The 27,977-nt window shown below is 44.9% G+C and overlaps 2 protein-coding genes across 3 annotated transcripts in view; one reads left to right on the top strand and one right to left on the bottom strand.

The window, feature by feature from the left end:
* PLEKHJ1 (pleckstrin homology domain containing J1) overlaps positions 1–17,664 on the bottom strand; it is a 26,287-nt gene extending 8,623 nt beyond the window's left edge. The window contains exons 1-6 of one of the 2 annotated variants that reach the window (XM_083179413.1): positions 17,393–17,658; positions 13,029–13,096; positions 5,667–5,733; positions 4,329–4,419; positions 3,400–3,463; positions 2,745–3,318 (exon numbers count right to left, since the gene is read on the bottom strand). In XM_083179413.1, the coding sequence (XP_083035539.1) occupies positions 3,253–3,318; positions 3,400–3,463; positions 4,329–4,419; positions 5,667–5,733; positions 13,029–13,096; positions 17,393–17,486 (450 nt within the window). In that variant the 5' untranslated portion in view covers positions 17,487–17,658 and the 3' untranslated portion in view covers positions 2,745–3,252. Of the gene's footprint in view, positions 1–2,744; positions 3,319–3,399; positions 3,464–4,328; positions 4,420–5,666; positions 5,734–13,028; positions 13,097–17,392 lie in introns of those variants that run through there. The other variant, XM_083179412.1, reaches the window with a different exon arrangement.
* On the top strand, positions 17,609–27,977 carry SF3A2 (splicing factor 3a subunit 2). The gene is made up of 9 exons (XM_083179410.1): positions 17,609–17,756; positions 19,029–19,191; positions 21,072–21,143; positions 21,329–21,375; positions 21,462–21,571; positions 21,666–21,715; positions 21,895–22,035; positions 26,380–26,448; positions 27,333–27,977. Exons 2-9 carry the CDS (start codon positions 19,066–19,068, stop codon positions 27,873–27,875), a joined length of 1,158 nt encoding a protein of 385 aa, XP_083035536.1. The 5' UTR covers positions 17,609–17,756; positions 19,029–19,065; the 3' UTR covers positions 27,876–27,977.

Here is a 27,977-nt window from a genome sequence, read left to right as displayed (position 1 = left end):
GGTGCCGGGCAAGGTGGGCAGATGGCTGCCTGTGTGTGGGAATGGAGGAGTGAGGATTACGCCGGGCTACAGGGAGAGCAGCTCCTCCCACATCTGGGAGGGTCTGGGGGGGGGGGGTGCGCTACATGGTGGCACTCCTCTAATTGGCACAAGGACACGCCTCCAGCGGTGACATCACTGGAGCTCAGTACGTGTTCCCCGGTAAATAGAAGTTCTGTGGTGGGGTGGGTGACGCATAATGTGTGTGAGGATGTGTGCACCCGATAGGTCACTTGTCTGTGACTGTGTGTATGACTCCTCCCAGCGTTATACACACACACACTCACAGACTGACAGTTCTGGGCTATTATATAAGAGATGGTGTGATAAGTTCATACTGTACCATTAATGCACCTTTAGAGGAAGATATTTTATTTTGTGAAATTAATTCTACACACCTTCAGTAAATTTTAATTTAGTTTTTGATTTTGTAATCTTTAGAATGTTACCCAATATTTTATAATAAAGTCAGTGTGGGGAGCACGGCTTTGCCTAGCGCAGGGCTAGGCTAAGCGGTCCTCGAAGCCACTCATCTGATGGCAATACCAGAAGATGAGTGGCTTTCTTATCGATGATGCGCTCATCGATCATTGCTGTGCCATACACACTGGATGGCTTTGAGCTGAAAGCCACTCAAACTTGCTATTTTGAGCGGCTTTCAGCTCAAAGTCGCCCAGTGTGTATGGGCCTTAAGAGTTCGGTTTCAGCATCAACACTGCAGTTTTTCACTTCTCCATGACCACAAAAACTTTTACACTGATCAAACATTACTTAACGTTAAAATATTTTAATAACATTTAAAACAGGATTTCTGCCTGCCAATGGATGCATTGGAGCATGGCCCTTGTTATTGATGTACTCCCTCGTATGTACATGTACAGGCAAGAAAGTGCTTTAATTATTGGCAGGAGAATGCATTGGCCATCAGTGGAGGTGTTCAAACAGGTCACTATAATAAATTGTTTATTATATCGCTTAGTTTGTACAGGACTTTTATTGTAAGTTAGGTATGCCAGCTTTTTCTACACTGTTTCCATGGGCATGTGGGGATTAGAAGGTGGGATGATACCACCACCACCACCACCACACCCAGATACCTTTATGAATGCAAATCACGGCAGTTAGGTGTGAGTACAGTACACAACTATATTAAAGTAGAGGGAGATATAAAGAACTTCTCCTGTTCTCCTCTATACTGAAAAAAAACTTTTTCGTATTAAAAAAAAAAAAAAAAGACTATTTACAGTACACCATGTTTCTTTGTTCTCATTGTCCCATTGAAACTTTTTGACTTGAACAAATATACTTAAGAGGACATGGACAATTAGTCTATACATAAAAAGGACTCTGAAGTTTCCAATAGGAACATTTTCCACACTGTATACTATTTTGTTGAGTTGAACAGAGAATTTCCTTAACTAGCATTATCCAATATAGATATAATTGATCAAAATTAAACCTAGCAGTGTTGCATTATGAAACACTATGGGCAAAGTATTTTTATGGTACTATTTTGCTCCAGTAATTGTACCAGTGTACTGTTATAGGATTTAGGTGTCTTTCTAGTTTGGTTATAAAGAGATAACTTACATGGCAGCAAATGGAGGGGGCTATTCAATATGGGATTACTACAGTCTGAATGGCCCAACAGTCAGAATCCTGGGCCGTTTGCTTGATCCGACAGTAACTCGACAGTCGGAATTCAGTGTTCCGGCTATCAAGTGTCGGTAAGTCCGTGTATCGGTGAAAAACGTCTGTTTCCAGTAAACATATCTGACTTTTTAAATAAAAGTAGGGTCTGACACCTTTCAATGCGGTCGTTAATGGAAGCATTGAGTAGGTGAGTGACGAGATTTCTCAGTACATATTGAATACCCCCCTAAATAATTTCTTGAAAACCAAAGGACCAATTAAATGTTATAATAGGAATATTACAATGTTATTAATACAGTACCTGTATTAAGTTTGCAGGTTCTTTGTAAATCTAGCAGCCTGCAGGTAACTATTCTATAGCATTCGTGGCACATACTGTGTGACTGGATGGATGTGGTTCATACCCTGGTGTAGCTGATTGGTGTTTTTCTGTACACACGGATGGTGTAATGGTTAGCATTACTGCCTCACAGCGCTGAGGTAATGGGTTTGAATCCCATCATGGCTCTAACTGTGCAGAGTTTGTATATTCTCCCTGTACTTGCATGGGTACTCTGGTTTCCTCCCACAATCCAAAAAAATACTGGTAGGCTAATTGGCTCCCAACCCCAGAATGTCTATGTGCATGTACATGTGGTAGGGAATATAGATTGTAAGCTCCACTGGGGCAGGGACTGATGTAAATGTTCAAATATGATCTGTAAAGTGCTGCGGAAAATGTGTGCGCTATATAAGAAACTGTTAATAAATAATACGAATAATGATATACTATTGTATTGGAGCTATTTTATCATTGTAAACAAGAAATGGTGACTGCTTTACATTCATTATAAATTTTAATGTGACAGTAGAAAATTAAGTGCATAGGAAACATACAATTTTTACGACCATAACACACACACAATGAACATTTAAATAATAACTGTTGCTTGTAACAATGAATGAATTTGTCCGATTGTAGAATGAGCATGGCCAATTTACAATAGCAGACCCAATAAAAAGGCATACATACCCAATAGCATGGTCATAGAAAAGGAGAACAAAAGATTACACCAAGTCACATATGTACTTTATTCAGTATACAACAGTAGCTTTGTCTCCTCTACTGAGACCAGCGATTTAGTGCTTCATGCCAAGTAAGGCCCCCAAATGGTACCAATGGCAACATCACAGGCCAGTAGGTACAGAAAGCATCACTTCAGCATTATCAGTGTAAAATCAGGTAAAAACTGCAGATGCACCAGTTCCCTGAGAAATCTATGCATAACATAAGATACATGTATCAAACATATAGCAAGACAGTTTAACATTACATTAGAGCTTTCACTTCTGTGCTGCAACACAATATATATTGCTGACCAAAAATAAAAATAAAATTACTGATTTATCTTAATTCAAATATACTTCTATCTATAATAACATGGCTTTGACGATATAAGAATCAATGCAGTTCCATTTTGAGGTAATGCATCAGGCAGAGTCAGTTTTCCAAATAAACGTGCGTTGAATGTTAAGCTTGAAGAAAATCACACTGGGCAAATAGAGTAAGAACACTGTACTTTAGATATCTGGGGGTTCTAGCTGAAATCTAGATTCTTCAGATATCCCATATTGCTCCAAAGGGTCCTATGTGCACATATGAACAGGGTTAAGCATGAGAGCCATACATCAAGGTTTAGAACAGTGACCCGCAACACCCTTACTCACCTTTCCAGTTACTTTTAGAATTTCATTCCTATAGAAAAGGAGACTTCTCCTCATGAACTCGTAGCTGCAACACAATTGCTCACACTAAGAACACTATACACCCCATGTACTATAACCAGAAATCAGTAACTGCCGCAAGGTGTTTTTCTTTTAAGAAAATGTAGTTTATACTTGTACTGTAATTTAGGTAAATGCTTGTATACATGTAGTGTAACAAGCATTTGTAGTGAAAGGCCAATATCTCATGGTACAGGAAACATCAATATAGATTCTCCAACTTTGTGATAATTTGATTTATTTTGACAATTAATAAAAGCAAAAGTTTCACTAGTCATAGTCTGCTTCTTCCGAATAAACATTTGTTTCCATTATGATGTTCCAAACATGTGTTACTGCACTTATTAGGCATTGTGTTCGGAGTGACCTTTCCATTTAAAATTGTGTTAGTCTCCAATCTGAAGTGGTCTGTAACCTGCAAAAGGGATCATAGACACCGCTTCTATATTGGAGAAATAAGTGAACTCTGAACCATTATCACATGGTGGTAAAATAGTTATTGATATTTGCAGCCATGAGAATATTTGCCTTTGCTATTTGTACCCTAAGGGTACCAGGATCCCCTATCTCTAACTGAGGCTACATACTCTACCTGTACCCTCTTTACAGGTATTGACAAACCCATACCTTAAATTCTTCTAGAAACACATTTTCCATATATTACTTGATGTGCATTCAAGTGTTAACCTTCATTTTCAAGTATGTTTTAATTTATGTATTATTAGACTGCTTATTATGACTGGATATATGTTTATTTGCTGGGGGAGGTTATTTGTCATGAAATAATTTGCACTTGGCTGCATTCCAAAAATAAATATTGGTAATAATGAGATTTAATCTACATTTAGAAATGACCACTATGGCTAGCTTACCTCGCATTTGTCAGTGCTTCTACCCACTCTTCACACTGTTCTCGACCGTTGCATTCAAAAACGTATTTCCTGTCTGGCTCATCAATAAAGTCTGACAAGAAAAACAGCTGAAAAAATTATCCCTAAAAATGCCAAAACAAATCATTTGTTTCAAAAGCAGGGTTAAACGAAGGGGCCCCATACACCAGCAATCAATGTGGACAAGTCTATGTTACACAGAGGATTATGTAAATATAACGGCACTGACTGGGGTTCACCCATCTCCAATTCCAATCAAAAAAGTGATTGGAATGATTAAATCAGGTTGTTCCATGTGTGAGATTTCATCGACCAATCAAGATGGAGATTGTTAGTGTATGGTAACTAGCAGTTTATTTTCAGACCATTACTGGTATTCTACTTTTAAAATAGGTACTTTCATAATTTATACAAAAAAAGGAAAGATGGGGGGAGTTGGGAGTACTTCTGTACTAGTTCTTGATATTTTGTAGTAGTTTTGGTTCCCCAACTGTAATTACTGTGTTGGATTACAGTTACAATAGGATGGGGGTGCTGCCAAAGACAATAAGTATATAAAGAGAGGAAGAAAAGGATGGTGTTTTTTGCTGGCGCACTGAAAGAAAGAAATCAAATTGAAAAAAAAGCTACCTTTTAATTAGTATTTTTAATAAAACCGTTCAAGTGAAATATATGCCACCTAAACTATTGGACAAACATTGAACAATAAAGGTTAAAAAGATGCACGTGCTGTGTGTGTGATTTGATTCTCTTATTTTATTATAGAAATGCTAGTTAATGGTCACTTGTACAATAAAGACACAGGTTACCCTGTTGTGGGTCATTTTGGTCAAATATCCTGTGACTGTCTATGTGTAAATGCGATAGTCAGAGTATATTTTATTTCAAATTGATTTCTTTCTTTCAGTGCACCAGCAAAAAAACACCAACCCTTTCTTCCTCTCTATATTCATAATTTACAAATCTGAGCTTTGGATGAAAATTATCTGAAAATCACTGTAAAATATATGAGCACATATGGTAGATTGGAAAATCATTAAGTCGGGGAAAAAACCCCCCACAGAATATGGTTTATCATTGCTTATTTGTTGGCCCCTTTAAGACTATCAGATTTTTTTTCCAGATTTGAAAAAACAAAAATCACAGCATAAATTTATTATAGGAGTAGGAACAAGCAGGATTTTATTATAATAATATACTATTATAATAATATACTAATCATTGAACAGTAAACATAAAATGTCCTATTTAAAAACAGAGATTCTTTCTACCCATATGACATAAAGGTTAATATTTTTCAGCCAATCAAACAATACTTACTTATTGAGAAACATGTTTCCTCTTCTTTACTCACTCTGCAGTGCTCTAAAAGCAGTGCTCCAATAGGCTACAATAAATAATAACTATGTATTAAATCAAAGCAAGAGATGCAAAAAGGCTTAATACACTCAAAAGATAACAGTTACTGCTGTATATTATACAGTATAATGGTTCAATAGAACATATTCAAAGTCATTGCTGTCACCCCATATATTGATAATCATAATTGCAGGTATTTTTTAATTGAGTAATTTTTATTACATTTTTTGCAGAAACAACGGTACTTGTGGAGTATCACAGCTCCCACGATGCCCATCGTGTGCAAAAAAATCGCATCGCATGCGATTTTGCACTGAAAAGCATCCAAATGCATTGGATATAGTATTAAACATGTTCAATGGCCCCCAACTGGCATTTTTGAGGCTGTACCACCCCCACTATCAACGCGAACCCGAAGCGTGGCGAGCGCAGCGAGCCCGCGTCCTACGACCTTTTCATACCCCCACTATCCACGTCGGAGTGGAGTTGAGAATAGAAAGTGTGGCGAGCCCGAAGCGTGGCGAGCGCAGCGAGCCCCGCGAGGGGACGCGGATACCTTCACAGGTATCCGCGTCCCCTCACTGGCTTTACAGGTGTCTGCGTCGCCACGCTTCGGGCTCGGGCACTTTCTATTCTCAACTCCACGCCGACGTGGATAGTGGGGGTATGAAAAGGTCGTAGGACGCGTACCGCCGCCGCTCGCCACGCTTCGGGTTCGCGTTGATAGTGCGGGTGGTACAGCCTCAAAAATGCCAGTTGGGGCCATTGAACATGTTTAATACTAATTCCAATGCATTTGGATGCTTTTCAGTGCAAAATCGCATGCGATGCGATTGCATACGATTTTGTCAAAAAACGGCCAAAATCTGTGAAAATCGCATCACATCGCATGCCACTATATATGGCATGCGATGGGAGCCGTGATACTCCACAAGTACCGAAACAACTTTCAGATAGACATATTACGATAAAGGGGGGTATTGAATGTGAGGGTCACGGCAGTCGAGCTTCCTCGACCACCGTGACCCAGTCCCGTTCTCGGTCAGCTCGACCGAGAACATGCAGGCGGGATTCAATGTCCCGCCAGCCGTGGAGCGAGAAGGGGGTGTGGCCAGGAAGTGGCGAGCTGCAGCCGGCAGCTCGTCACTTCCCGGCAGAACGAGCCGGACAGCTAGTGATGTCGGGCTCGTTCTGCCAAGATACCCTGCTCAATGCTGTCGGGAAAGACAGCATTGAATAGGGCTCGGCGGGAGGTGCTTGCCGGAGATTGAATATCCCCCTAAGTGTTGTGCAGTCATCCAACACCAAATATCAATGTACATATGCAAAAGACAGATATTACAGTTCGGATATACATAATACTATTAGATCAGGAGAATAATAGACTATCCACCTGGAGGCGCCATCCAGGTTGGACATGTAAAAAGTATATAGAGGTATAAAGTTGAGGGTCACTTGCGCATTGAAATGTACAAGACATGTTGCGTTGAATTCTAATAGAACAACAGCACATCAGATCGCAATTTAACAATATAAAAATATTGCTGTCCATCTAACAAAAACAAATCTAAATACCCCCCCCCCCCCCCCCCCAAAAAAAAAAAACATCTCCAAAATGTCCCCAAAGCAAACCTTCTAAGAACCCCCCTCCCTGTATAACCTAACCCCAATTTAGGAAATACCTCAATCCCAAAAACCCTTTCCCCCACTATATCTACACTAACAACTATATAGTATAAACAACCCCCCCATAGACAGATATAAAATGAATGGATTAGTTGGGGCAGTGACTCGATAGACTTTAAATACTACAGCTAAAATGCAGCAGTATAGATACAATGTAAGAATGGTCCTGTTCTGTATATTGTTAGGGAGCACGGTATATAAACGATGACAATTACAAAAAAAAAACAGGATATATAGATGCACATCAGCAGACGGATACAAGAACATACTAGTAAGGACAGCAACCTGTATGGTCACCACTTGAATGTTATCAGAATATGGGGCTAGTATATAAGAAACAGTAGCCTAGTTACACTAGCATAAATAATTAATCTGGCCAATCCTCGGATCCCTGAAAAAACATGAGTAAGATAATAAGAAACATGGTCCCAGCTATTTGAGGGGAAACAGGCATGTATGCGAAATAGTTAAATAACAAGAGCCAGGATCTCATCTGTTTCTGCGGTGAAAAAAAAGGAGGGGTTTTCAGGCAAGTCATACAATAGATGAAATGTTCAGGATCAGGACAGCAAATAAACTGTGCTGTATGCAGATTCATAGAGAAATATATGACTGAAGTGTGAACTGGCATAGGGGTGACAGGTGCCACAGGTGTAGAGGATACAGGCATGTTGCCCTCTGCAATGGAGAAGAATTGCTGTCACCCCATATATTAATAATCATAATGGCAGGTATTTTTTATTTTTTAATTGAGTAATTTTTATTACATTTTTTGCAGAAACAACGGTACTTGTGGAGTATCACGGCTCCCACGATGCCCATCGTGTGCAAAAAAATCGCATTGCATGCGATTTTGCACTGAAAAGCATCCAAATGCATTGGAATTAGTATTAAACATGTTCAATGGCCCCCAACTGGCATTTTTGAGGCTGTACCACCCCCACTATCAACGCGAACCCGAAGCGTGGCGAGCGCGGCGGTACGCGTCCTACGACCTTTTCATACCCCCACTATCCACGTCGGCGTGGAGCTGAGAATAGAAAGTGTGGCGAGCACAGCGAGCCCCGCGAGGGGACGCGGATACCTTCACAGGTATCCGCGTCCCCTCACGGGCTTCACAGGTGTCCGCGTCGCCACGCTTCGGGCTCGGGCACTTTCTATTCTCAACTCCACGCCGACGTGGATAGTGGGGGTATGAAAAGGTCGTAGGACGCGTACCGCCGCCGCTCGCCACGCTTCGGGTTCGCGTTGATAGTGGGGGTGGTACAGCCTCAAAAATGCCAGTTGGGGGCCATTGAACATGTTTAATACTAATTCCAATGCATTTGGATGCTTTTCAGTGCAAAATCGTATGCGATCGAATGCGATCAAACCACTATATATGGCATGCGATGGCATGCGATGGGAGCCGTGATACTCCACAAGTACCGAAACAACTTTCCGATAGACATATTACGATAAAGGGGGGTATTGAATGTGAGGGTCACGGCAGTCGAGCTTCCTCGACCACTGTGACCCAGTCCCGTTCTCGGTCAGCTCGACCGAGAACATGCAGGCGGGATTCAATGTCCCGCCAGCCGTGGAGCGAGAAGGGGGTGTGGCCAGGAAGTGGCGAGCTGCAGCCGGCAGCTCGTCACTTCCCGGCAGAACGAGCCGGACAGCTAGTGATGTCGGGCTCGTTCTGCCAAGATACCCTGCTCAATGCTGTCGGGAAAGACAGCATTGAATAGGGCTCGGCGGGAGGTGCTTGCCGGAGATTGATTATCCCCCTAAGTGTTGTGCAGTCATCCAACACCAAATATCAATGTACATATGCAAAAGACAGATATTACAGTTCGGATATACATAATACCATTAGATCAGGAGAATAATAGACTATCCACCTGGAGGCGCCATCCAGGTTGGACATGTAAAAAGTATATAGAGGTATAACGTTGAGGGTCACTTGCGCATTGAAATGTACAAGACATGTTGCGTTGAATTCTAATGGAACAACAGCACATCAGATCGCAATTTAACAATATAAAAATATTGATGTCCATCTAACAAAAACAAATCTAAATACCCCCCCCCCCCCAAAAAAAAAACATCTCCAAAATGTCCCCAAAGCAAACCTTCTGAGAACCCCCCTCCCTGTATAACCTAACCCCAATTTAGGAAATACCTCAATCCCAAAAACCCTTTCCCCCACTATATCTACACTAACAACTATATAGTATAAACAACCCCCCCATAGACAGATATAAAATGAATGGATTAGTTGGGGCAGTGACTCGATAGACTTTAAATACTACAGCTAAAATGCAGCAGTATAGATACAATGTAAGAATGGTCCTGTTCTGTATATTGTTAGGGAGCACGGTATATAAACGATGACAATTACAAAAAAACAACAGGATATATAGATGCACATCAGCAGACGGATACAAGAACATACTAGTAAGGACAGCAACCTGTATGGTCACCACTTGAATGTTATCAGAATATGGGGCTAGTATATAAGAAACAGTAGCCTAGTTACACTAGCATAAATAATTAATCTGGCCAATCCTCGGATCCCTGAAAAAACATGAGTAAGATAATAAGAAACATGGTCCCAGCTATTTGAGGGGAAACAGGCATGTATGCGAAATAGTTAAATAACAAGAGCCAGGATCTCATCTGTTTCTGCGGTGAAAAAAAAGGAGGGGTTTTCAGGCAAGTCATACAATAGATGAAATGTTCAGGATCAGGACAGCAAATAAACTGTGCTGTATGCAGATTCATAGAGAAATATATGACTGAAGTGTGAACTGGCATAGGGGTGACAGGTGCCACAGGTGTAGAGGATACAGGCATGTTGCCCTCTGCAATGGAGAAGAATTGCAGGTATTCTTCATGCGATGTGGTTAACATCCCGGCAGATTGTATGCCGACAGTCAGAATGCCAACTAGCAGCCAGAAGACTGGCACTGAAATAAAAGGTATAAAATTAGATGCTATCCATTTTTGGCAGATAAAAATTGCCTGATACCAACGGCCCTTAATGCGGTATCCAAGTAGAAGTTTTTTTTTTTTTTATCAGCCAACAAAAAAGTACCCATTGCACTATAACACGTGGAATCTGGGATACGTTTCCAATCTCATGTCAAATCAAAGATAGGTGAGCCTTGGGAGAGAACGTCACCCTTTGCTGGAGGGACAGGTGAGACCTGGACCACTGATGGAAAAGACAAAGTTGGAAAGGGCGGAAGCGAAACCGGCTGTTCTCAACTGCCTCGAATGCAGCCACCATCTTGCCCAGAAGGCAGGTAAAAAGATGGACGTTTGTGCTGTAGGACCTGACAGACCAACAGCTGAAGAGAACAATCCTTGTCCTGAGGCAAAAAGACCCTCTGGAGCATGGGTCTTCATCTGCGGCCCTCCAGATGTTGTGGAACTACATGGCCCAGCATTCTCTGACAGTTTTGGCATGCTCTTATAGGAAAAAATGTGGCAATGCATGTTGGAACATGTAGTTTCACAACATCTGGAGGGCCACAGTTTGAAGGACCCATGCTCTGGAGGGACATAGCCATAATCATCCCCAGAAATAGCAGCCTCTGTGAGGGAAAAGCTGCAATTTCTGGAAATTGAGAATCAATGTCAACCTGATGTTGTGCATAAGAATCTCTGGCATAGCTGCTTTCAGGAGGAGATGGTCCAAGTAAGGTATTCTCATGACACCCTGTGCCCGAAGTAGCTCCATCATCACCACCTTGACTTTTGTGAAAATCCATGGTGCTGATGACAGGTCAAAGGGAAGGGTCTGAAACTGGAAGTGCCGGTTCAGGATTGTGAACCGGAACGTCTGGTGAGGTGGAAAAATAGGGATGTGTAAGTGCCCAGGGACACCAAGAATTCTTCTTTTTCCAGACCTGCGATCACCCACTGGGGGGACTCCATCCTGAATTTGACGGTCCTCAAGAAAGGATTGAGCGGTTTAGGATGGGGGCTTGCCGAACCATCCGCTGAGTACTACATCAGCTGCGGCTCAGCCCTGCCCCCTGCAGCAAGGTCACGCCACACAAATCTGGGAGGAAGGAGCTGGGGACGGGCAGCGGCTGAGCTCAGCGGCGCTGCCTGGCACTAAGCAATGTAGACAGTGCTAACCCCCAGAATTTTCCGGGTTTGCCAGTCTGTGCAATGGAGCATAGCTCGGAAAATTCTCAGAAGTAAGTTTTATTTATATAGCGCACTTTCTCCAACAGGACTCAAGGCGCTTTACAGACATTAAAAATAACAATGCACATACTGCAATACAAAGGGTTATCAGTACAAGGAACAGGCAACAATGGCAGTACAGATGTACATCACACATACAGATATGCACAAGACGCATTCTAATAAGGGACACAAACATGGGGAACATATTTACCGAGCTGTGCAGTACCCAGGCAGCCAATCAGTGGCGCCACATGGTGATTGCACAGCCAGTAACAGTACTGATATATATACTAGATGTACTCTAATGAGGGACACAGACATGGGGAACATATCATTACTGAGCTGTGCAGCACCCAGGCAGCCAATCAGCTGCGCCACATGGCGATTGCACCAGCCAGTACTGTACATATAGAACACAAAAGAACAGTACAGGATACACAGAACTAGACATAACACAATTAAATCACAATTCTTAGTACACAATACAGCTGAGATATAAGGAAGTGAATGAGAATAGATGCAGGTATAGATTGTAGATGAGTAAGAGAGCTGTAGTTGAAATACAAGAAGAGTGCTGTGAGAACAGGAGGGAGGAGGGCCCTGCTCTAAGGAGCTTACAATCTAGAGGGAGGGGGAGACAGACAGGTGACATGAGGTGTAGGTAAGGAGACCTGAGGATGGCAGGGATGGTCAGGACACGAGGCAGCAGTTAAAGAGAATGGACAAAGTAGTCCTCTCTCTTCTCCTTTTCCCCCTCCACCTGCACCCTTGACCCCTAACAGCTTTGCACCGTGGGCCATGCCACAACACACCCTGCTAGGGGCAGAAAGCATGCAGAGTGAATAGGGAATGCACAGGATTGAAGAACCATGGCTCTGGTACAGAGATTTGTTCAGTATGGAGTTCATTGTCTTGGCTGTGCAGACTGTAGGTGATGCTGGGTCAGGTAACTCACTGCAGAATTCTGGATTTTCAGTGGATGATGTTTACTTTTATGTCCTCCTGTGTTCCTCCGGTATTTCTTTATGTAGTTGTTCAATTGTTTCTTTAAATTTACAGCAAAAACATGCCAGAAGATTATGCAGAAGCTAGGCTGGGATCTGTAGTGCAGTGAATGTGGAGGTTACATACATTTACAGCAAAAACATGCCAGAAGATTATGCAGAAGCTAGGCTGGGATCTGTAGTGCAGTGAATGTGGAGGTTACATACATTTACAGCAAAAACATGCCAGAAGATTATGCAGAAGCTAGGCTGGGATCTGTAGTGCAGTGAATGTGGAGGTTACATACATTTACAGCAAAAACATGCCAGAAGTTTATGCAGAAGCTAGGCTGGGATCTGTAGTGCAGTGAAGTACAACTGAAGGGGTTAATGTGCATTCAGGTAATTAGCAAAGAATAGTAACTTTCAAAGTGACTTGACAAATAAATATTTTATTTCCATACTGTACCTCCTCCTCATCTGCCCGGAAATAAAAGAGAAAATTCACAACCAATTTCACCAGACGCTTCTTCAATACTGAGTAGAGAGAAATAATGCAAAGAAAACAATTGGTAAGGCACGGAGTAATACTGTATTTTACTAGAATAGACAATGGTTTCATTTAACAGATTTTTTAAACATTTGCACTAATTGAAGATGATCTTATAATATTACTGCCATTATTGCACTATCTGGAGCTAGGGTATGGGTCATTGGGTTGACAAAAGCATTAGGTTGACAGTCAAAAGGTCTAACTGAGTTTTTCACTTTATTGTCCTGAATGTTGACATAGCCGACATGGACACCGTCAAAAGTGTTCCGCTGCGCTCGCCATGCTTCGGGCACTATTTTCTCCCTCTGTGCTGTTGTGGATGGTAGGGCATGAAATGCTGCATACCGGCTCAATACCGGCCATTGTCGACCTAATGCTTGCGTCCACCTTTGAACCATGTCGACCTAATTCAGGTGTCGAACTTCTTAAGCCACAGTCTTAAAATAAACTCTAACTATAGAATTACAATGAATGTTAAATATACTAATGTGAATTGAATAATCCTGCTGTTAAAAAATATAAAAACATATGTAAGCCTTTAGGGTAATTCAGTCACTTAAAGTAATCTGACTCAAGTCTATTAATTAACACGATAACAATTATGAGACAAAATTAGGAGCAAATAAAAAAATAAACAAACCTGGACAAAATCCTGTAATGCTGTGTACACACAGGGTGATATGATTGCTGGCGATCATATATTGCAAGCAATCATATTGCTCAGTGTCTCCTTTTCATCAGCGATGAAAAGGAGACACTGCTACTGACACGGGGCGGGGGGAGAACTGAAGGGAGGAGGGAGCAGCAGCAGACGCTCACGCTGCTGCTGTCACGGGGCGAGGGGGAGAGAGACCAGGAGGGAGGGAGCAGCAGTAGCCGTCTACTGTCACAGGGCGGGAGGGTGGTCGGGGAGAGACCAGGAGGGAGGGAGCAGCAGTACATACAGGTAGCCGTCTGCTGTCACGGGGAAGGGGCAGCAGTGCTGACCTCCTTCTCAGCGCCGGGGGAAGCCGCTGGTCGCAGGAGCATGCTCCTGCCACCATAAGGGGGTACACACGGGGGCGCGCAGCACTCCAAATCACTGGGAATATGGTCGCTCAGCGACCATATTCCCAGCGATTTCAGCCAATATTGCCCCCGTGTGTACGCACCTTTACACTGCAGGTGGGGCAAATATGTGCTAAGAGATTTATACCTCTTTTCCACTAAAGTCCCAGGTTTGCCCAGGATTTGGAACACTGGGGCACATGTATTTAACCTGATTCTGACTATAGATTTTGACTATATAGCCAAAATCAAATACAAAGTTTGTCTGAATCGCAGTGTTCAGCCACATTCGATCCATATGAGGGATCCCGTTTAGTCAGTATCACATAGAAAAATAGACTTTGCAGGCAAGTCTATCTTGACTATCTCGCCTGAAGAATGTATTGGTCTAGGGCCAAATTTCACGATAGTCTAAAGGCCCCCATACATTAGGCCGACTTGTCCTTAGGACAAGTCGGACCCAATACTCCTGTGAGCCGCCCGGCAGCTCCCCGGGAGGCTCACATACAATTTGGCACTTGATGAGCCAAATTTTACATGTGATAAATCGCTTGCGATTTACCACATGTAACGGGGAGCTGCAGCGGGCGGTGAGGGGCATGGGGGCCGGTGGTGATCAGTGGCAGCAGTGGGGCGGGCAGCGGGGGTACTGAGTGCTGACCTGGGGGCGGTGTGGTCAGCAGCAGGGCTCATCAGGGCGACGCCGGAGCGGGCAGCGGGTCCTGACGCTGTAACTAGCCGGCGGCGCCTGTGTGTGATGATCTGGCCGGGCGCTGTGATCATTCACATATATCATTCAGCAGCGCTGCGGGACGGACGGGGCCGGGCAGTGGCGGGTATTATATTTTTAAAACACCTGTCAAATGACTAGCCGTTCTCTGATTGGCTGAGAGCTCTCAGCCAATGACTGACCGTTGGCTGAGAGCTCTCAGCCAATCAGAGAACGGCTAGTCATTTGACAGGTGTTTTAAAAATATAATACCCGCCACTGCCCGGCCCCGTCCGTCCCGCAGCGCTGCTGAATGATATAACTTTCCACCAGATCTGATCCGTGAACTTCTTACAAGAACCAGCATCGGTAGTGGGGGCGGGCGGCGGCATTTGTTGGGGGGGGCTGCGGCAAACAAATGAGTTCCCGGCGGGTGCCGGGTGCGGCGAGTGATGCTGACCTGGCCGGGCAGCTCAGCAGCTGTGATCAGAAATAGCAGCGCTGCCGCTGCGGGACGGGACGCACAGTGGCGGCTATTAGATTTTCAAAATTCCTGTCAAATGACCGGCCGTTCTGTGATTGGCTGAGCTCTCAGCCAATCACAGAACGGCCGGTCATTTGACAGGGATTTTAAAAATCTAATAGCCGCCACTGTGCGTCCCGTCCCGTCCCGCAGCGGCAGCGCTGCTATTTCTGATCACAGCTGCCCAGCCAGGTCAGTGTGTCTGCCCGCCGTGCTCCCCCGCCCCCCCCGGTGTCTGCATGCATATGCCTGACAGGTGGCAGGCATATGCATAGCATACAGGGAGGTCGGATGATCTTATGTGCTGACTGTCCGACCTCCCTGATCCGGTCCGATGCGCACGGGACCGTGCATCGGATCGGATCATACATCACACACCTGCGATTTTGGGGCGATTTCATCCGGTTATCGGCCCCAAGTGCCGAAATCGGATGAAATCGTCCCAAAATCGTATAGTGTATGGGGGCCTTAATACCCCTTTCACAGCAGAAGCAAATTACTGGGTTAAAGCTTTTCAACCCAGGAATTTGCTGAAAAACACGGCTTTTTCTTAGGTGTGAAAGGGTCAGCATGGGTCTTAAACCCCGGCACTCCGACCCTGCTCTAGACCAGGGTTGGAGTGCTGGGATTTAAGACCAGTGTTGACCCTTTCACACCACCAAAAAACAGGGATTTTCAGGAAATTCCCAGGTTGAAAAGCTTTAACCCAGTGAATTGGGGTCAGGCTGCACGCAAAATGCCAGGTAATATGCACTATTTTTCTATTCAATGTTGCTCATAGACGCATCGAATAGAAAATCAAATGGGCATTAAATGTTTTTTCTACATTCGATCCCAATGTGCGCTCATGTGTACTGTAAATTAATTAGAAAAGTAGTCTTGTCAGGCAAGACTATATAGTGGAAATCTAATAGTAGATAGTGCAAAAGCACATACAATCGCTCGACCGCAATAAGAGCCAACAGATTAGACACGCAGCACGTCTCAGCTGAGGAGCAATCTCACGACCCGTGGGACAGCGCAATCTCGTGCACACAATACATTGCACGACCAGTCGACATTGTTCAACATTTGATCCAATGTCGTTCTGGTGTATGGGGGCCTTAAAGGGGCATACACATGGGTGATTTCAGCCCCATTTCTAAGGAATCTGACTAGCCTATCCCTCCTCCTAACCTCTTTTGATCCTCCTATCCTGCCTCCGTTCCTACTTATCCTGTTGTTTTTCGTTCGTCCACCCACCTATTTTTAGTATGTTAACTCTTATGAGTAGGGTCCTCCTGCCTCACGTACTCACCCTACCTCTTTACCTCACATGTCCTCCTGTCCTGTTCTTCCCTTCCTCTACTTCATCTTCAGTCTCCTCGACAATTTTGACACCTACTTCTGAACTGATGCTGATTTTATTTCTACGAGCTATACCCTATTTATACTGTATTTTTCAACACACCCTGTACGTTACCTTGTAATTTGTTTTTTTGTTTGCCATGTACGGCGCTGCGGACACTTTGCGGCGCCTTATAAATAAACGTACTACTACTAGATCGCTTAGAAATGGAGCACTGATTGTTCTGTGTGTATGCCCTGCAGCGATGGTGTTGCACAGCCCCGTAGTTCGCTATCATCCACTATCTTTCCTGCTAGATTGCGGGGTTTTGCTTATGTACCCAGTGTGTGTGTGTGTGTGTGTGTGTGTGTGTACCCAGCTTAAGCCCTGATGTGTCGGTTATCTCGGAGTTGATACAAGTGAACCATCGGCGGGTCCGGGGTTCTGAGAATGCGGCAGATCTGCAGCCGGAGCCTGTGCGCACTGCGGACGGACATTCTGAATCTGAACTATGCACAACTTGATAGCTGCCGCCGTATGTGTCGCACTTCATTACAGCTACCGGTACCAGATGGACCGGGAGTGAGGGAAACAGTAAGGGACAGGGGACTCCTGCCGCAGCCCCGACGTCCGGTGTAGCTGCTGGGTGTGGTAGCAGAGCCGGTCACACTCACCGCTGCCTTTCTTGGGCACCTTCATGTTGAGCTCGGCCGCCTTGTCGGCTCTCTGCCTGGAGAGAGACAGCAGCTCCTTCTCATTGAAGCGCATGCTGCGCCCCGCAGCCTAGTGCCGGGAGCACGGAGACAACGCCGCAGTCCGGCTCTCACTATAATACACAGCGGCACCGCATAGTTACACCTGCATCAGTCAGTGTCAGCCTCCGCCGCGACTCACACCTGGCGGAAGTCTGTGTAGTGTGACTGTGTCAGTTGAAAAAGTCTGATTAAAGTTTTGTCTGGGCTACAGCAACGTCACGTCCGTCCTGTGGCGCACGGCACTTCCGGTACAGAGCAGAGGGAGCTCAGAGGCGCCGCATCGGTGAGTAGTATCCCGGGCACGAGATCGCAGCTGCAGTGGGGTTACACGTACAATATAATGGGGAGTCGGTTCTCAGTAGATGAGCGCGTGATTTTTCACAGTCACACTGTTTTGTGGAGGGGAATTAGTTTTTCTATGGCGGCGAGTTCGTGGCGGCACCTCCGGCTTAGAAACCAAATGGGGTACAAATGGTCAGGGGGTGCGAGAAGTAGATGTAAGAGGGGTGGGTGCTTCCGCTTCAAATTATGCTTCCTAGATCATACTTGCCTACCTGACCCTCTCCATGATGGAGAAAATGCTCTGTTCCTGGTCTTTCCTGGTAATGTATGATTGCCATCACCTGTGGGGAGTTAGTTAATTGATACAGGTGATGGCAATCATACATTACCAGGGAAATCCAGGAACAGAGTATTTTCTCCCTCATGGAGAGGGGCAAGTATGTGCTAGGGCAGTGGTCAGGGAACTCGGTCCTCATTACCCCACCCAGTGCATGTTTTGCAGGTCTCCTCACAGAATCACAAGTGAAATAATTAACTCCACCTGCGGACCTTATAAAATGTTTAAATAATTAGTGCACCTGCTGGGTTACCAGCAAAACATGCACTGTGCGGGGTAATGAGGACAGAGTTCCCTGACCACTGTGTTAGTAGTGTTCCCTCTAGAAATGAGGGCGGGCAGGGCACCGCTGCATGGGGGCAGCGCAAGGGGGGCAGACCGGGCCCGCCAACGTCACAGTTGTGGGCGGTCCCGGGCAGCCGACGTCACAAAAGGGGCGTGCCCGGGCCGCAACGTCATGAAAGGGGATGGGCCCGGCCGCCGCCGTCACTAAAGGGGGCATGCCCGGCCCCGCCGAAGTTACCGTGCTGCCGGGGAAGCGCTGGGAATCGCCGTCTAAGGCGGCGCTGCGCTTCCCCGTGCACACAGCCAGGGCAGGCACCAGGCTGTTTTAGTGGGGCGCTGCTAGCAGGGCAGGGTGCAAAACAGCCTAGCGGGAACACTATGTTAGGGGTTGATGTATATAACAATGTGTATGGGCCTTAAAAGCCCTATCTTTTTTTCGGAAAACTGGATGCATTGCAGATGGCTCGTCTTCATTAGAGGCCTTAATCCCTATAGAAAAAAATGCAATAAACTTGCATATAAGGTTTCTGCTGCTCCTTGTGAAAACTTCCATCTACAGTAAACTGCTTCTTGTCACACAGAGAAATACAGGTATACAAAACCAAATTTGCATACTTTTAGCCTTCACTTTTATTTATTTTGACTTTACAGGTTTCTTTCCCCGTGTGTTCCTTAAACATCTCCAGCCATGGATTTCCAACACAGAGCTGGTGGAAAGACCGGCAGTGGTGGAGTTGCATCTGCATCTGAAAGCAACAGAGACAGAAGAGAACGTCTCAGGCAGCTGGCCTTGGAGACAATTGATATCAACAAGGTATTAAAATTAAATTGGTCTCTAGCATAGTTACATATTTTTTATTTATTAAACAAATGGCAATAATAGGTGTTTATTACAAATTTATATGCGATGCTGCTTAGGACATTCAGGAAATTACATTGCGAGAGAGTTGTGATAGGATTGCTAATCGCTATCCTTTGGCAAATCCACACAATGGGGCAGATTTATTAAGCTTGGAGAAGAGATAAACTGGAGATAAAGCGGAGAAAAGGTAAAAGGAGATAAAGCACATCCAATCAACTCCCATCTGTCTTTTTCAAACACAGATGATTGGCTGGTGCTTTATCTACTTTTACCTTTTCTCCGCTTTATCTCCAGTTTATCTCTTCTCCAAGCTTAATAATACCCCTTTTACACCACCGAAAAATCCGGGTCAGCGGCGGGTCAGACCCGGATCTTCGGCGTTGTAAATCCCTAACGCCGTGTCCCTTTACACGGGACTTCTACCCAGGTCCTGACCTGGGTAGAACATGGCTAGGACCTGGGTTGAGGGCGGTGTAAATGGGAACGCCGGGTCGGATGACCCGGCTCCTATTTACATGAATGGGGAACGTCCAACCTGCGGACCGTAGCGTCCGCAGTTTGGACGGATTGTCAGTCTGACACTGACAGCCGGCGCTGCTGTCTGCTATACTCTGCAGACAGCAGCGGGGGAGGGAGGTGAACGGATGCCTGTGTGCGGCATCCATTCACCTCCTGTCCAATGGCGGGGGGGTGCGCGCGGGTAATGGGGGCAGCCTAGCAGCTTACCTTAGTGCTGGGCTGCCCCCAGCAGCGTTCCGGGTACGGCGGCGTCAATCGGCGCTTGTAGATGACATCGCGCTGTCATCTTCAAGCGCCGGGAAGGGGGTGCGGGCGTTTAAGCCCGTCCGGTGTAAATGCCGATAAACGCCGGGTCGCACCCGGCTTCAACCAGGGTCCAAAAAGCCGGGTGCGACCCGGCGGTTTTGTCTAAAAGGGGTATAAATCTGCCCCAATATTCTAACCATTGACAAGTTCTTGCTGCATGTGCAATTGTAAGTCTGAGGCTTGATCTAATCTGCGACTGAGACAGGGAGGAAGTGGTCATTGCTGATGTTGCAGACCCTCCTCAAAAACACCTGATCTTATTCGGAATACTCAGAAATGGCAGTTTAATACCCTTTAATGCCTGGTACCTGTTAGTTCAAACTGGGAAGAGATTAAGTTTATGATACATTCACATTTTCTGTTATTTCCCCTCGTGCATGTGGGATGTGTGCGGTACGCTAGCGCTGTCATTTTGTGAATTCTCACATTAGTGGGCAGGTCTGAATTAGGCCCTTTATGTCCTCAAACTTGATAATGTGATGTAAGGCTTTGTATCAGAGAGTACATTAAATAGGCTTAAATAAAAACGATTGAAGTCTTTTCACCAAATTGTAACCACTTTATTTCTCATCAGATAACATCTCTTAGTGTTCCTCATCTGTCTATCTATGTGTGTGTGTATACATATCCGTGTGTGTGTTAAACTTGTAAACTAATTGTCATGGACTGTTAAGCAGTGAATCCATAACTACTGTCTAATGCCCCTTATACATGGAGCGACAGAGCCTTCATGCTGAGCAAGGTGCTTAAGCACAGATCGCTCAGCACACATCGTGGTACCCATGCAATGTACCCGCAATCTGTACTGAGCAGGGTTATGCTTATAGGTAAAACCCTGTGATCTAAGCAGGTTAGACAGTGCGTGTACTGGCTAGCCCTGCAGGGGATGGCGACGCCCTAGACTGAGCATCGCCATCGGGCATACACATGGAGCGATCCATTCCACATTTCTAAGCGATCTAGTCCAGTTTGGTTAAAATTCTAAAAAAAAATTCTTGTTCTCCTAGGATCCATATTTTATGAAGAATCACTTGGGTTCATATGAATGCAAGCTGTGCCTCACTCTCCACAACAATGAGGTAAGTAATATTCTAGAATGGTATACCCGGCATATATACTGGTTTTTTTTCGTTATGATAATTTTATTTAGTTTGAGATCTATTATCTCACAAATATTAAAAAGACTCCCTTGTCTTAATTCTTTTCACTGTGAAAACTCAAGTTTTATGTTCTATTTATTATTATTGTTTTTGTATATCCATAGGGGAGTTATCTTGCACACACACAAGGAAAAAAACATCAGACCAATTTGTAAGTTGAATTGAGTATCATCAAATGGGGTTGTGTAATAGCTGTGTTATAAAGACTGTAGTTCAGATGTTTCTTGTTGTGGTCAGGGCTCGCCGTGCGGCAAAGGAAGCCAAGGAGGCACCTGCACAACCAGCCCCGGAGAAGGTAAAGGTTGAAGTCAAGAAGTTTGTCAAGATTGGACGTCCTGGTTATAAAGGTGGATTTTCTTTTTTATTATAGTGCTATATGGATGTTTGCATATATATATTAAATGAAACGTGGACCCATAACCTCTACATTTTAATTGACAGTGACCAAACAGAGGGATTCTGAGGTGGGCCAACAGTCTCTGCTGTTTCAGGTAATATACTTATTTATTATTTAAGCATTCACTGCATACTGTTCCCCTAAGTCATATTATTTTTTTATACTGTTATAAAAACCTATATAATCTTGTAAGCTAGTGACTGGTTTTCACCTTTTTAGTTTTTTTTGCATCACCATGTTGAATTGCTCTAAACTCTAATGTTCTTCTGTCAGATTGACTATCCAGAGATAGCAGAGAGCATCATTCCTAGGCACCGCTTCATGTCAGCCTATGAACAGAGGATTGAACCTCCAGACAGACGTTGGCAATATCTTTTGATGGCAGCAGAGCCTTATGAAACTATTGCTTTTAAGGTGTGTTGTAGTTCCCCATTCTCAACCTGCCCAGTGCAAACCCTATGTGGCCAGAGGTATATAATATCACAATAACGTAGTCCATTTGAACATATTCAGACTGACTCTTGTTCTCTGGGTCATCTGTTTTTAATAGTTTTTGCTGATCCAAGTGAAAATAGGGGCTTTGTTTAAAATGAGGTTATGACTTTTCACTATAATGAGTTAGTGCCATTTACTCTACATTTGCATGTAACGTACAGAGAGAGTTAGGTCTGGGTGTTATTTTGTTTCTGTGCAGGGTATATGATGGCTGCTTTATTTTTACACTGCAATATCAGTTTGAAGTACAAACCCCACCCAAATCTAATTCTCTATGCACAAGTTACATCTGTCCTCCCCTGCAGTGCATATGGTTTTGTCCATTAGAGAGAGAGAGAAAGAGAATTTGCTTTTGAGAGTAAACCAGTTTCTCAAACTATTGTCCCCTTTACGTCCTATTTCACATTTCTTCTGTTTCTACTTTCTAGTCTTTCTCCAGTTACTCTACCTCCCCTGTAATACCAAGCTCTCCTTATCTGGCACTATGCTCGTACTCTGTATTCCTGGACCGGTATCAAATTCACCTCTTTGTTCAATACTTCATTCCCTGAACTGAGGGTATAGTGTCTATGGGTCATCTCTATGCTGATGGAGTTCCTAAAATCATTCTCACAACTTAGGGAAGAGTTGACTCTTCTGCATACTGCTTTTATTTATTTACTTTTCTGATTTAGCATTGGATACAAATCCTTGGCTCTATTGTTTTCCACCTCCATATATTAGAGGTCAACAAATCCACTTCTACATTTTGCGCAGAGTTTACTGTACTCCAGCTTCTATGTTGTGCTGGACTTAGAGGGTGAGATTTAATAGGATGAGAGATTCAGAAAATGAGCGATTTGGTAAGAAATCTCCAGTTTTTTTTAAAGCGGCAATCATTTAAACTGCAAAACCAGTTTGATTTTGAAGTGGAGATTTCTCACCAAATCGCTCTCTTTCTGAATTTCTCATCCTATTAAATCTCACCCAGAGAGATTGTTTTAGGGGTCTGGCATTAGTTATGGAGCCCAATAATTACACCTTTTCTGTAGTCCGGAAGGGCATGATATAATAATTACATCCCATTCTCTTGCTGACCCTCAATTATGTCTATTTGGACTAAATTTAGAAGAGTATTATGCCTTTCCAAATTGGCCATGGTCAGTATAGCACTGGTTTGGTTTGCCTCTGCAACCCCTCACCATGCGTCCCCCTGCCCGCTCTCCATCATCTGCACCGCTGGCTGCTCTCTGTCCCTCTCATCATCAGCACACCCTGCGCTGCTGCCTGTGTCTTTCAGAGCATAGTGATAAGCAGTACCCCCCCCCCCCCCAGCGGGTGAGGAGGCAGCGGGGCATCCACATCGGGCTCCCGCTGCCCGCACTCCGCTGCTGCCCCGCTCCGGAACCTGCAGGCTGACGGTGAGTCAGGGCAGACAGCCACTCGCACCCCAGCCAGAGCCGCCCGTCCCAGCTCACCTCCTCGGCGCCAGCAGTAGAAGCAGCCCCTGTGTCTCAGCGCAGTCTCTCCGAGCACAGTGAAAAGCGCCCCCCGGGCAGCGCAGCGGGGACGGGCGGCTCAAGCTGGGCTGCGAGGCGGTTGTGTGTGTGTGGACGCTGCTGCCCGGGGGTTCTCCCGGGGTGGGGGGGGGGGGGGCTCGGGGCGACACACCTGTATACTGGTCCCCATTGTCCCCCGGCCAGCGTTCTCGGGGGTGGGGGAGGACACCTGTATACTGGTCCCCAGTGTCCCCCGGCCAGCGTTCTGGGCGGGGGGGGGGGGGGGGGCGACGACACCTGTATACGGTTCCCCAGTGTCCCCCGGCCAGCGTTCACGGGAGGGGGGGGCGACGACACCTGTATACGGTTCCCCAGTGTCCCCCGGCCAGCGTTCACGGGGGGGGTGCTGCCACTGGCTTTGAACCTGTATTTGAAAGCTTTTCCAAAACGGGTCTGCCAGGTGCAAAAAATGGCACTTGAATGGTAATATACCGTTTAAGAGATGCGGTGTAAAAGGGGTTAAACCTGGCAGACCCGTTTTTGGAAACGTTTTCAAATACAGGGTCAAAGCCAGTTATGCGGTCTGAAAGCAGCATAAGTGTTTATAGCAGCCCAGACACTTAATTTCCCAGAGGGATGGGAAATGGAGAAGACAGTGTATACAACAATAGTCAATCAGCGCTGTTCTTAAGCCCACAATTGGTATTTCAGCTTTTAGCAGAGCTGTCGTTTTCCCAAGGTTTGAATCAATTGAAAAAAAGTCTTATCCAAAGAGCTTTATTACAAAGTTCTTAGATGTGAGTTTGCACATGTCAACACATTCTTTCATCCCTAGTTGGACTTCATAACCTAAAATAAATATACATGTACATATAAGTTAAAATAAATATAAATGGGATATAATAAATTTAAGTGATTACAGTAACAATTGTTGTAATATATAACCTTCAATGAAGGAAGGGAAACAGTGGAAGAAGGAAGGGTTACAGACAGAAGGTTGATGGTGCTGCAATATAATTTTAGAAATATTTCAAAGATCCATACCTCCCAGAAAATTCTTATTGTAAGATGTTTATAAGTGGCCGCATCTTTAGAATGCTGACAAATGTACTTAATGTCCTATGGATGCTTACAATGCTTAAATGCACCCCCACGCCATCCCCCAGTATAAACGTGAACCCGAAGCGTGGCGAGCGCAGCGTTACGCGTCCTACGACCTTTTCATACCTCCACTAACCACGTCGGCGTGGAGTTGATTTTATAAAGTGTGGCGAGCGGACGTGGATACCTGTGAAGGTATCCGCGTCCCCTCGCGGGGCTCGCTGCGCTCAACACGCTTCGGGCTCGCTGCGCTCGCCACACTTTATAAAATCAACTCCACGCCGACGTGGATAGTGGGGATATGAAAAGGTCGTAGGACACGTACCGCCGCCCCTCGCTCGCCACGCTTCGGGTTCACGTTTATACTGGGGGGGGGGGGGGGTGGCGTGGGGGTGCATTTAAGTATTGTAAGCACCCATTAGGGTGCTTATACAATTTATAATTGCATCCCATCGAATTGTATGCCATATACAATGACATACAATTTTAAAATTGTATACTATTGTACAATATCGGGCGATATCGCATGCGATATGGTCTGCGATGTGATGGGCGCCGTGATAGTACACAAGTACCGTGAAATAATATGAATCATACATACCCTCTTAGTGCTCAAGAGGGTATATCAAGAATAAAATAATGAACTATAAACAGGCCTAAAATATTCACAAAATGGTAATTGGTAATTGCTCTCAACAAGATGGTACATAGTCTTACCTTGATCTCTAGAACCAGCTGTCTCTGAGTCTGAAGCACAAATGACCGCCTTAGCTCAGGTCTGGCTATTTATAGGGAGGGAGTATTATATCACTTCCTTCCGCTCTGTGATGGGGTGTGTGGTTAATCTTATTTTAAAGTAAATACAAGTGCTAGTGATATTACGTTCCTAAATTATTGCCTCTTTTCCCCTTCATATCTCATTTATTCTTTCATTATTATCTTTGTTATTTAAGTATCCTTCCATTCAATTCAAATGGGTCATACCAGTTATTCCTTTAGAAACAATTACCCCTGATGAAGTCCAACTAAGGACAAAACGCGTTGGTTACTACTTCTGAAAAAACATTAAAGAATGTGTTGACAAGTGCAACACACATGCACAAGTCCCTCGAACTTGCACACGTGGTGCAAGTTTGAGGGAGCCCTTTTGTCCGGTTCAGTGAGAGGAAGCTGGAGTCCACTGTTTTTTCAAATCCTGCCGCCGCTAACCCCACTGTTCCTTCACAGTGCTATGCTACTTTGTGGCCTGCCCTCTTCCAGCACCCAATTTGGCATCAAAGATGGCATGCAACATCAGGTGTTGAAAGAGAGCACTTTAGGCACTATAAGATGCAATCGTATGCGATGGGGCATCGCATCAGATCACATAAGTGTATGGATGCCATTAGACTGATCAGTAAACAGAAATCAGTCAGGAGGAGAGATAATTAGATCTATATTCCTTACAGAATATGTATGACAGGGAGTATAAAGTGCTAGCATATGTATAATCAACACATGGGCAGTGTGTAAGTTTGTTTAATAAGCTACGCATTAAAGCTTTGCAATATGGTAAGAACACAGCAATAATTAGTCCTGGCAATTAACTAAGCAGTAACAAGCCCTATTATAATCATACAATCTGTAGCTGACCAATAGGTATATTTGAAAGGTATATGTAATGATTTCTTTTGCCACCATTCAGGTCCCAAGCAGGGAGATTGACAAGGTTGAAGGGAAGTTCTGGACACACTGGAACAGAGAAACTAAGCAGGTAACAAAGACTACATTTGTAGCATCATTATTCCCCAGTGCCATGATTGTCATCTGGATATCAGCAGTACAGCTGGCCATACACAATGTTCCAACAATTCAACTAATTATTTAGCTATATATAAGTTGAAGCTAATGCTGGGCATACACCCTACAAATGTCTGGCCGAACCGCCCAACATCTGCAGATTAGCCAGATAATTGTTGCAAGTATGTGACTAAGCCAAATAACGGTCGGTCTGGTATACCAAATTGTCATTCATATCCATCCGTTGCTTCGGGCAGTGTATACCCTACTTTGTCTGCCCTATAAACATGTCTCCTCTTACTTTATATCTTGGAACGGGGACTTGTCCTCTCTGGATGTAGTGCTGATATTGTGGCCAATACACTGTGAGAGATCTTACAGAGTATGGACACAATCGGCACAGAGAGTCTGGCAGGGGACGCAGAGAGGCAGTGGGGCGGTCAACGCGGCAGGGGGACCAGAGAGCAGGGCAGCGGGCGCACGTAGAGAAAAAAAAAAAACATACAAATGAATGGGCAACCAGTGATTGGCTGAGAGCTCTCAGCTTCCCCTATGCTACCTGGCTCTCTGGTCCCCTCGCCGCGTTCACCGCCCACTGCCTTTCTGCGTCCCCTGCCCGGCTCTCTCTGAGCGCAGCCCCCCCACCCCGCTTGGCTCCCTCCGCCTCCACCTTCTATGTGCACCTGGCTTCTCATACGCAGCGTTCACTGCCCACCTCCTGGCTGCACATAAGACCTCCTGACCCCATGTACATTGCATCGTGGAAGTGCATCTTTGTGCTATTAGCATAGAAACAAAAAAAATTCTTCTAGGAATACACTGGAAATTTGAACAAAAATATTTTTTTTTTCCCTTCAGTTTTTCTTGCAGTTCCACTTTAAGATGGAGAAACCACCACCTGTACCCACAATACCACCTACCCCACCTGGTGTTAAACGACCACCACCACCATTGCTGAATGGGATGCCACCTCGACCACACTTGCCAGAAAATATGCCGCCACCTCCTCCAGGTGGAATGTCATTGCCTCCAATGCCTCCTGGTGCACCAGCTCCACCTGGACCACCTCCTCAACTTCCTCCTGCCCCAGGAGTGCCCCCTCCTGGTGTGCCGCCACCATCCTTACCTCCTCCTGGTGTGCCACCACCAGGAGTACCACCACCACCTCCGAATACTTCTGTACCTCCTCCTGGAGTCCCACCACCTGGAATTCCTCCTCCTGGTATTCCACCCCCAGGGGTGCCACCACCTCCAGCACCTGGTGTTCCTCCACCTCCAGCCCCAGGTGTTCCTCCTCCAGCACCTGGAGTACTTCCACCTGGACCTATGCCCCCAATGATGAGGCCTCCTTTACCAAATGAAGGGCCTTCAAATATCCCCCCACCACCCCCAACCAATTAAACCTACTTTGCTACTTTTCTTGGACATTATAATATTTTCACTTCTTTTTTTGTAGGCTGTTTTACTGAATGACTAATTAAACTGGATCATTTAAAGAACTTA

Source organism: Crinia signifera, chromosome 1 (assembly GCF_055691185.1).
Source record: "Crinia signifera chromosome 1, ASM5569118v1, whole genome shotgun sequence".
NCBI lineage: Eukaryota > Metazoa > Chordata > Amphibia > Anura > Myobatrachidae > Crinia > Crinia signifera.
Note: the sequence above shows the minus strand (reverse complement) of the source record. Positions and strands in the feature narration are given on the sequence as shown.

Excerpts from the sequence above, each read along its gene's own strand:
- SF3A2 (XM_083179410.1), top strand. The coding sequence starts at position 19,066 with ATGGATTTCCAACACAGAGCTGGTGGAAAGACCGGCAGTGGTGGAGTT. Across the intron at positions 21,716-21,894 it reads AACAGTCTCTGCTGTTTCAG|ATTGACTATCCAGAGATAGC; the intron begins GTAATATACTTA and ends TTCTTCTGTCAG. Across the intron at positions 26,449-27,332 it reads GGAACAGAGAAACTAAGCAG|TTTTTCTTGCAGTTCCACTT; the intron begins GTAACAAAGACT and ends TTTTCCCTTCAG.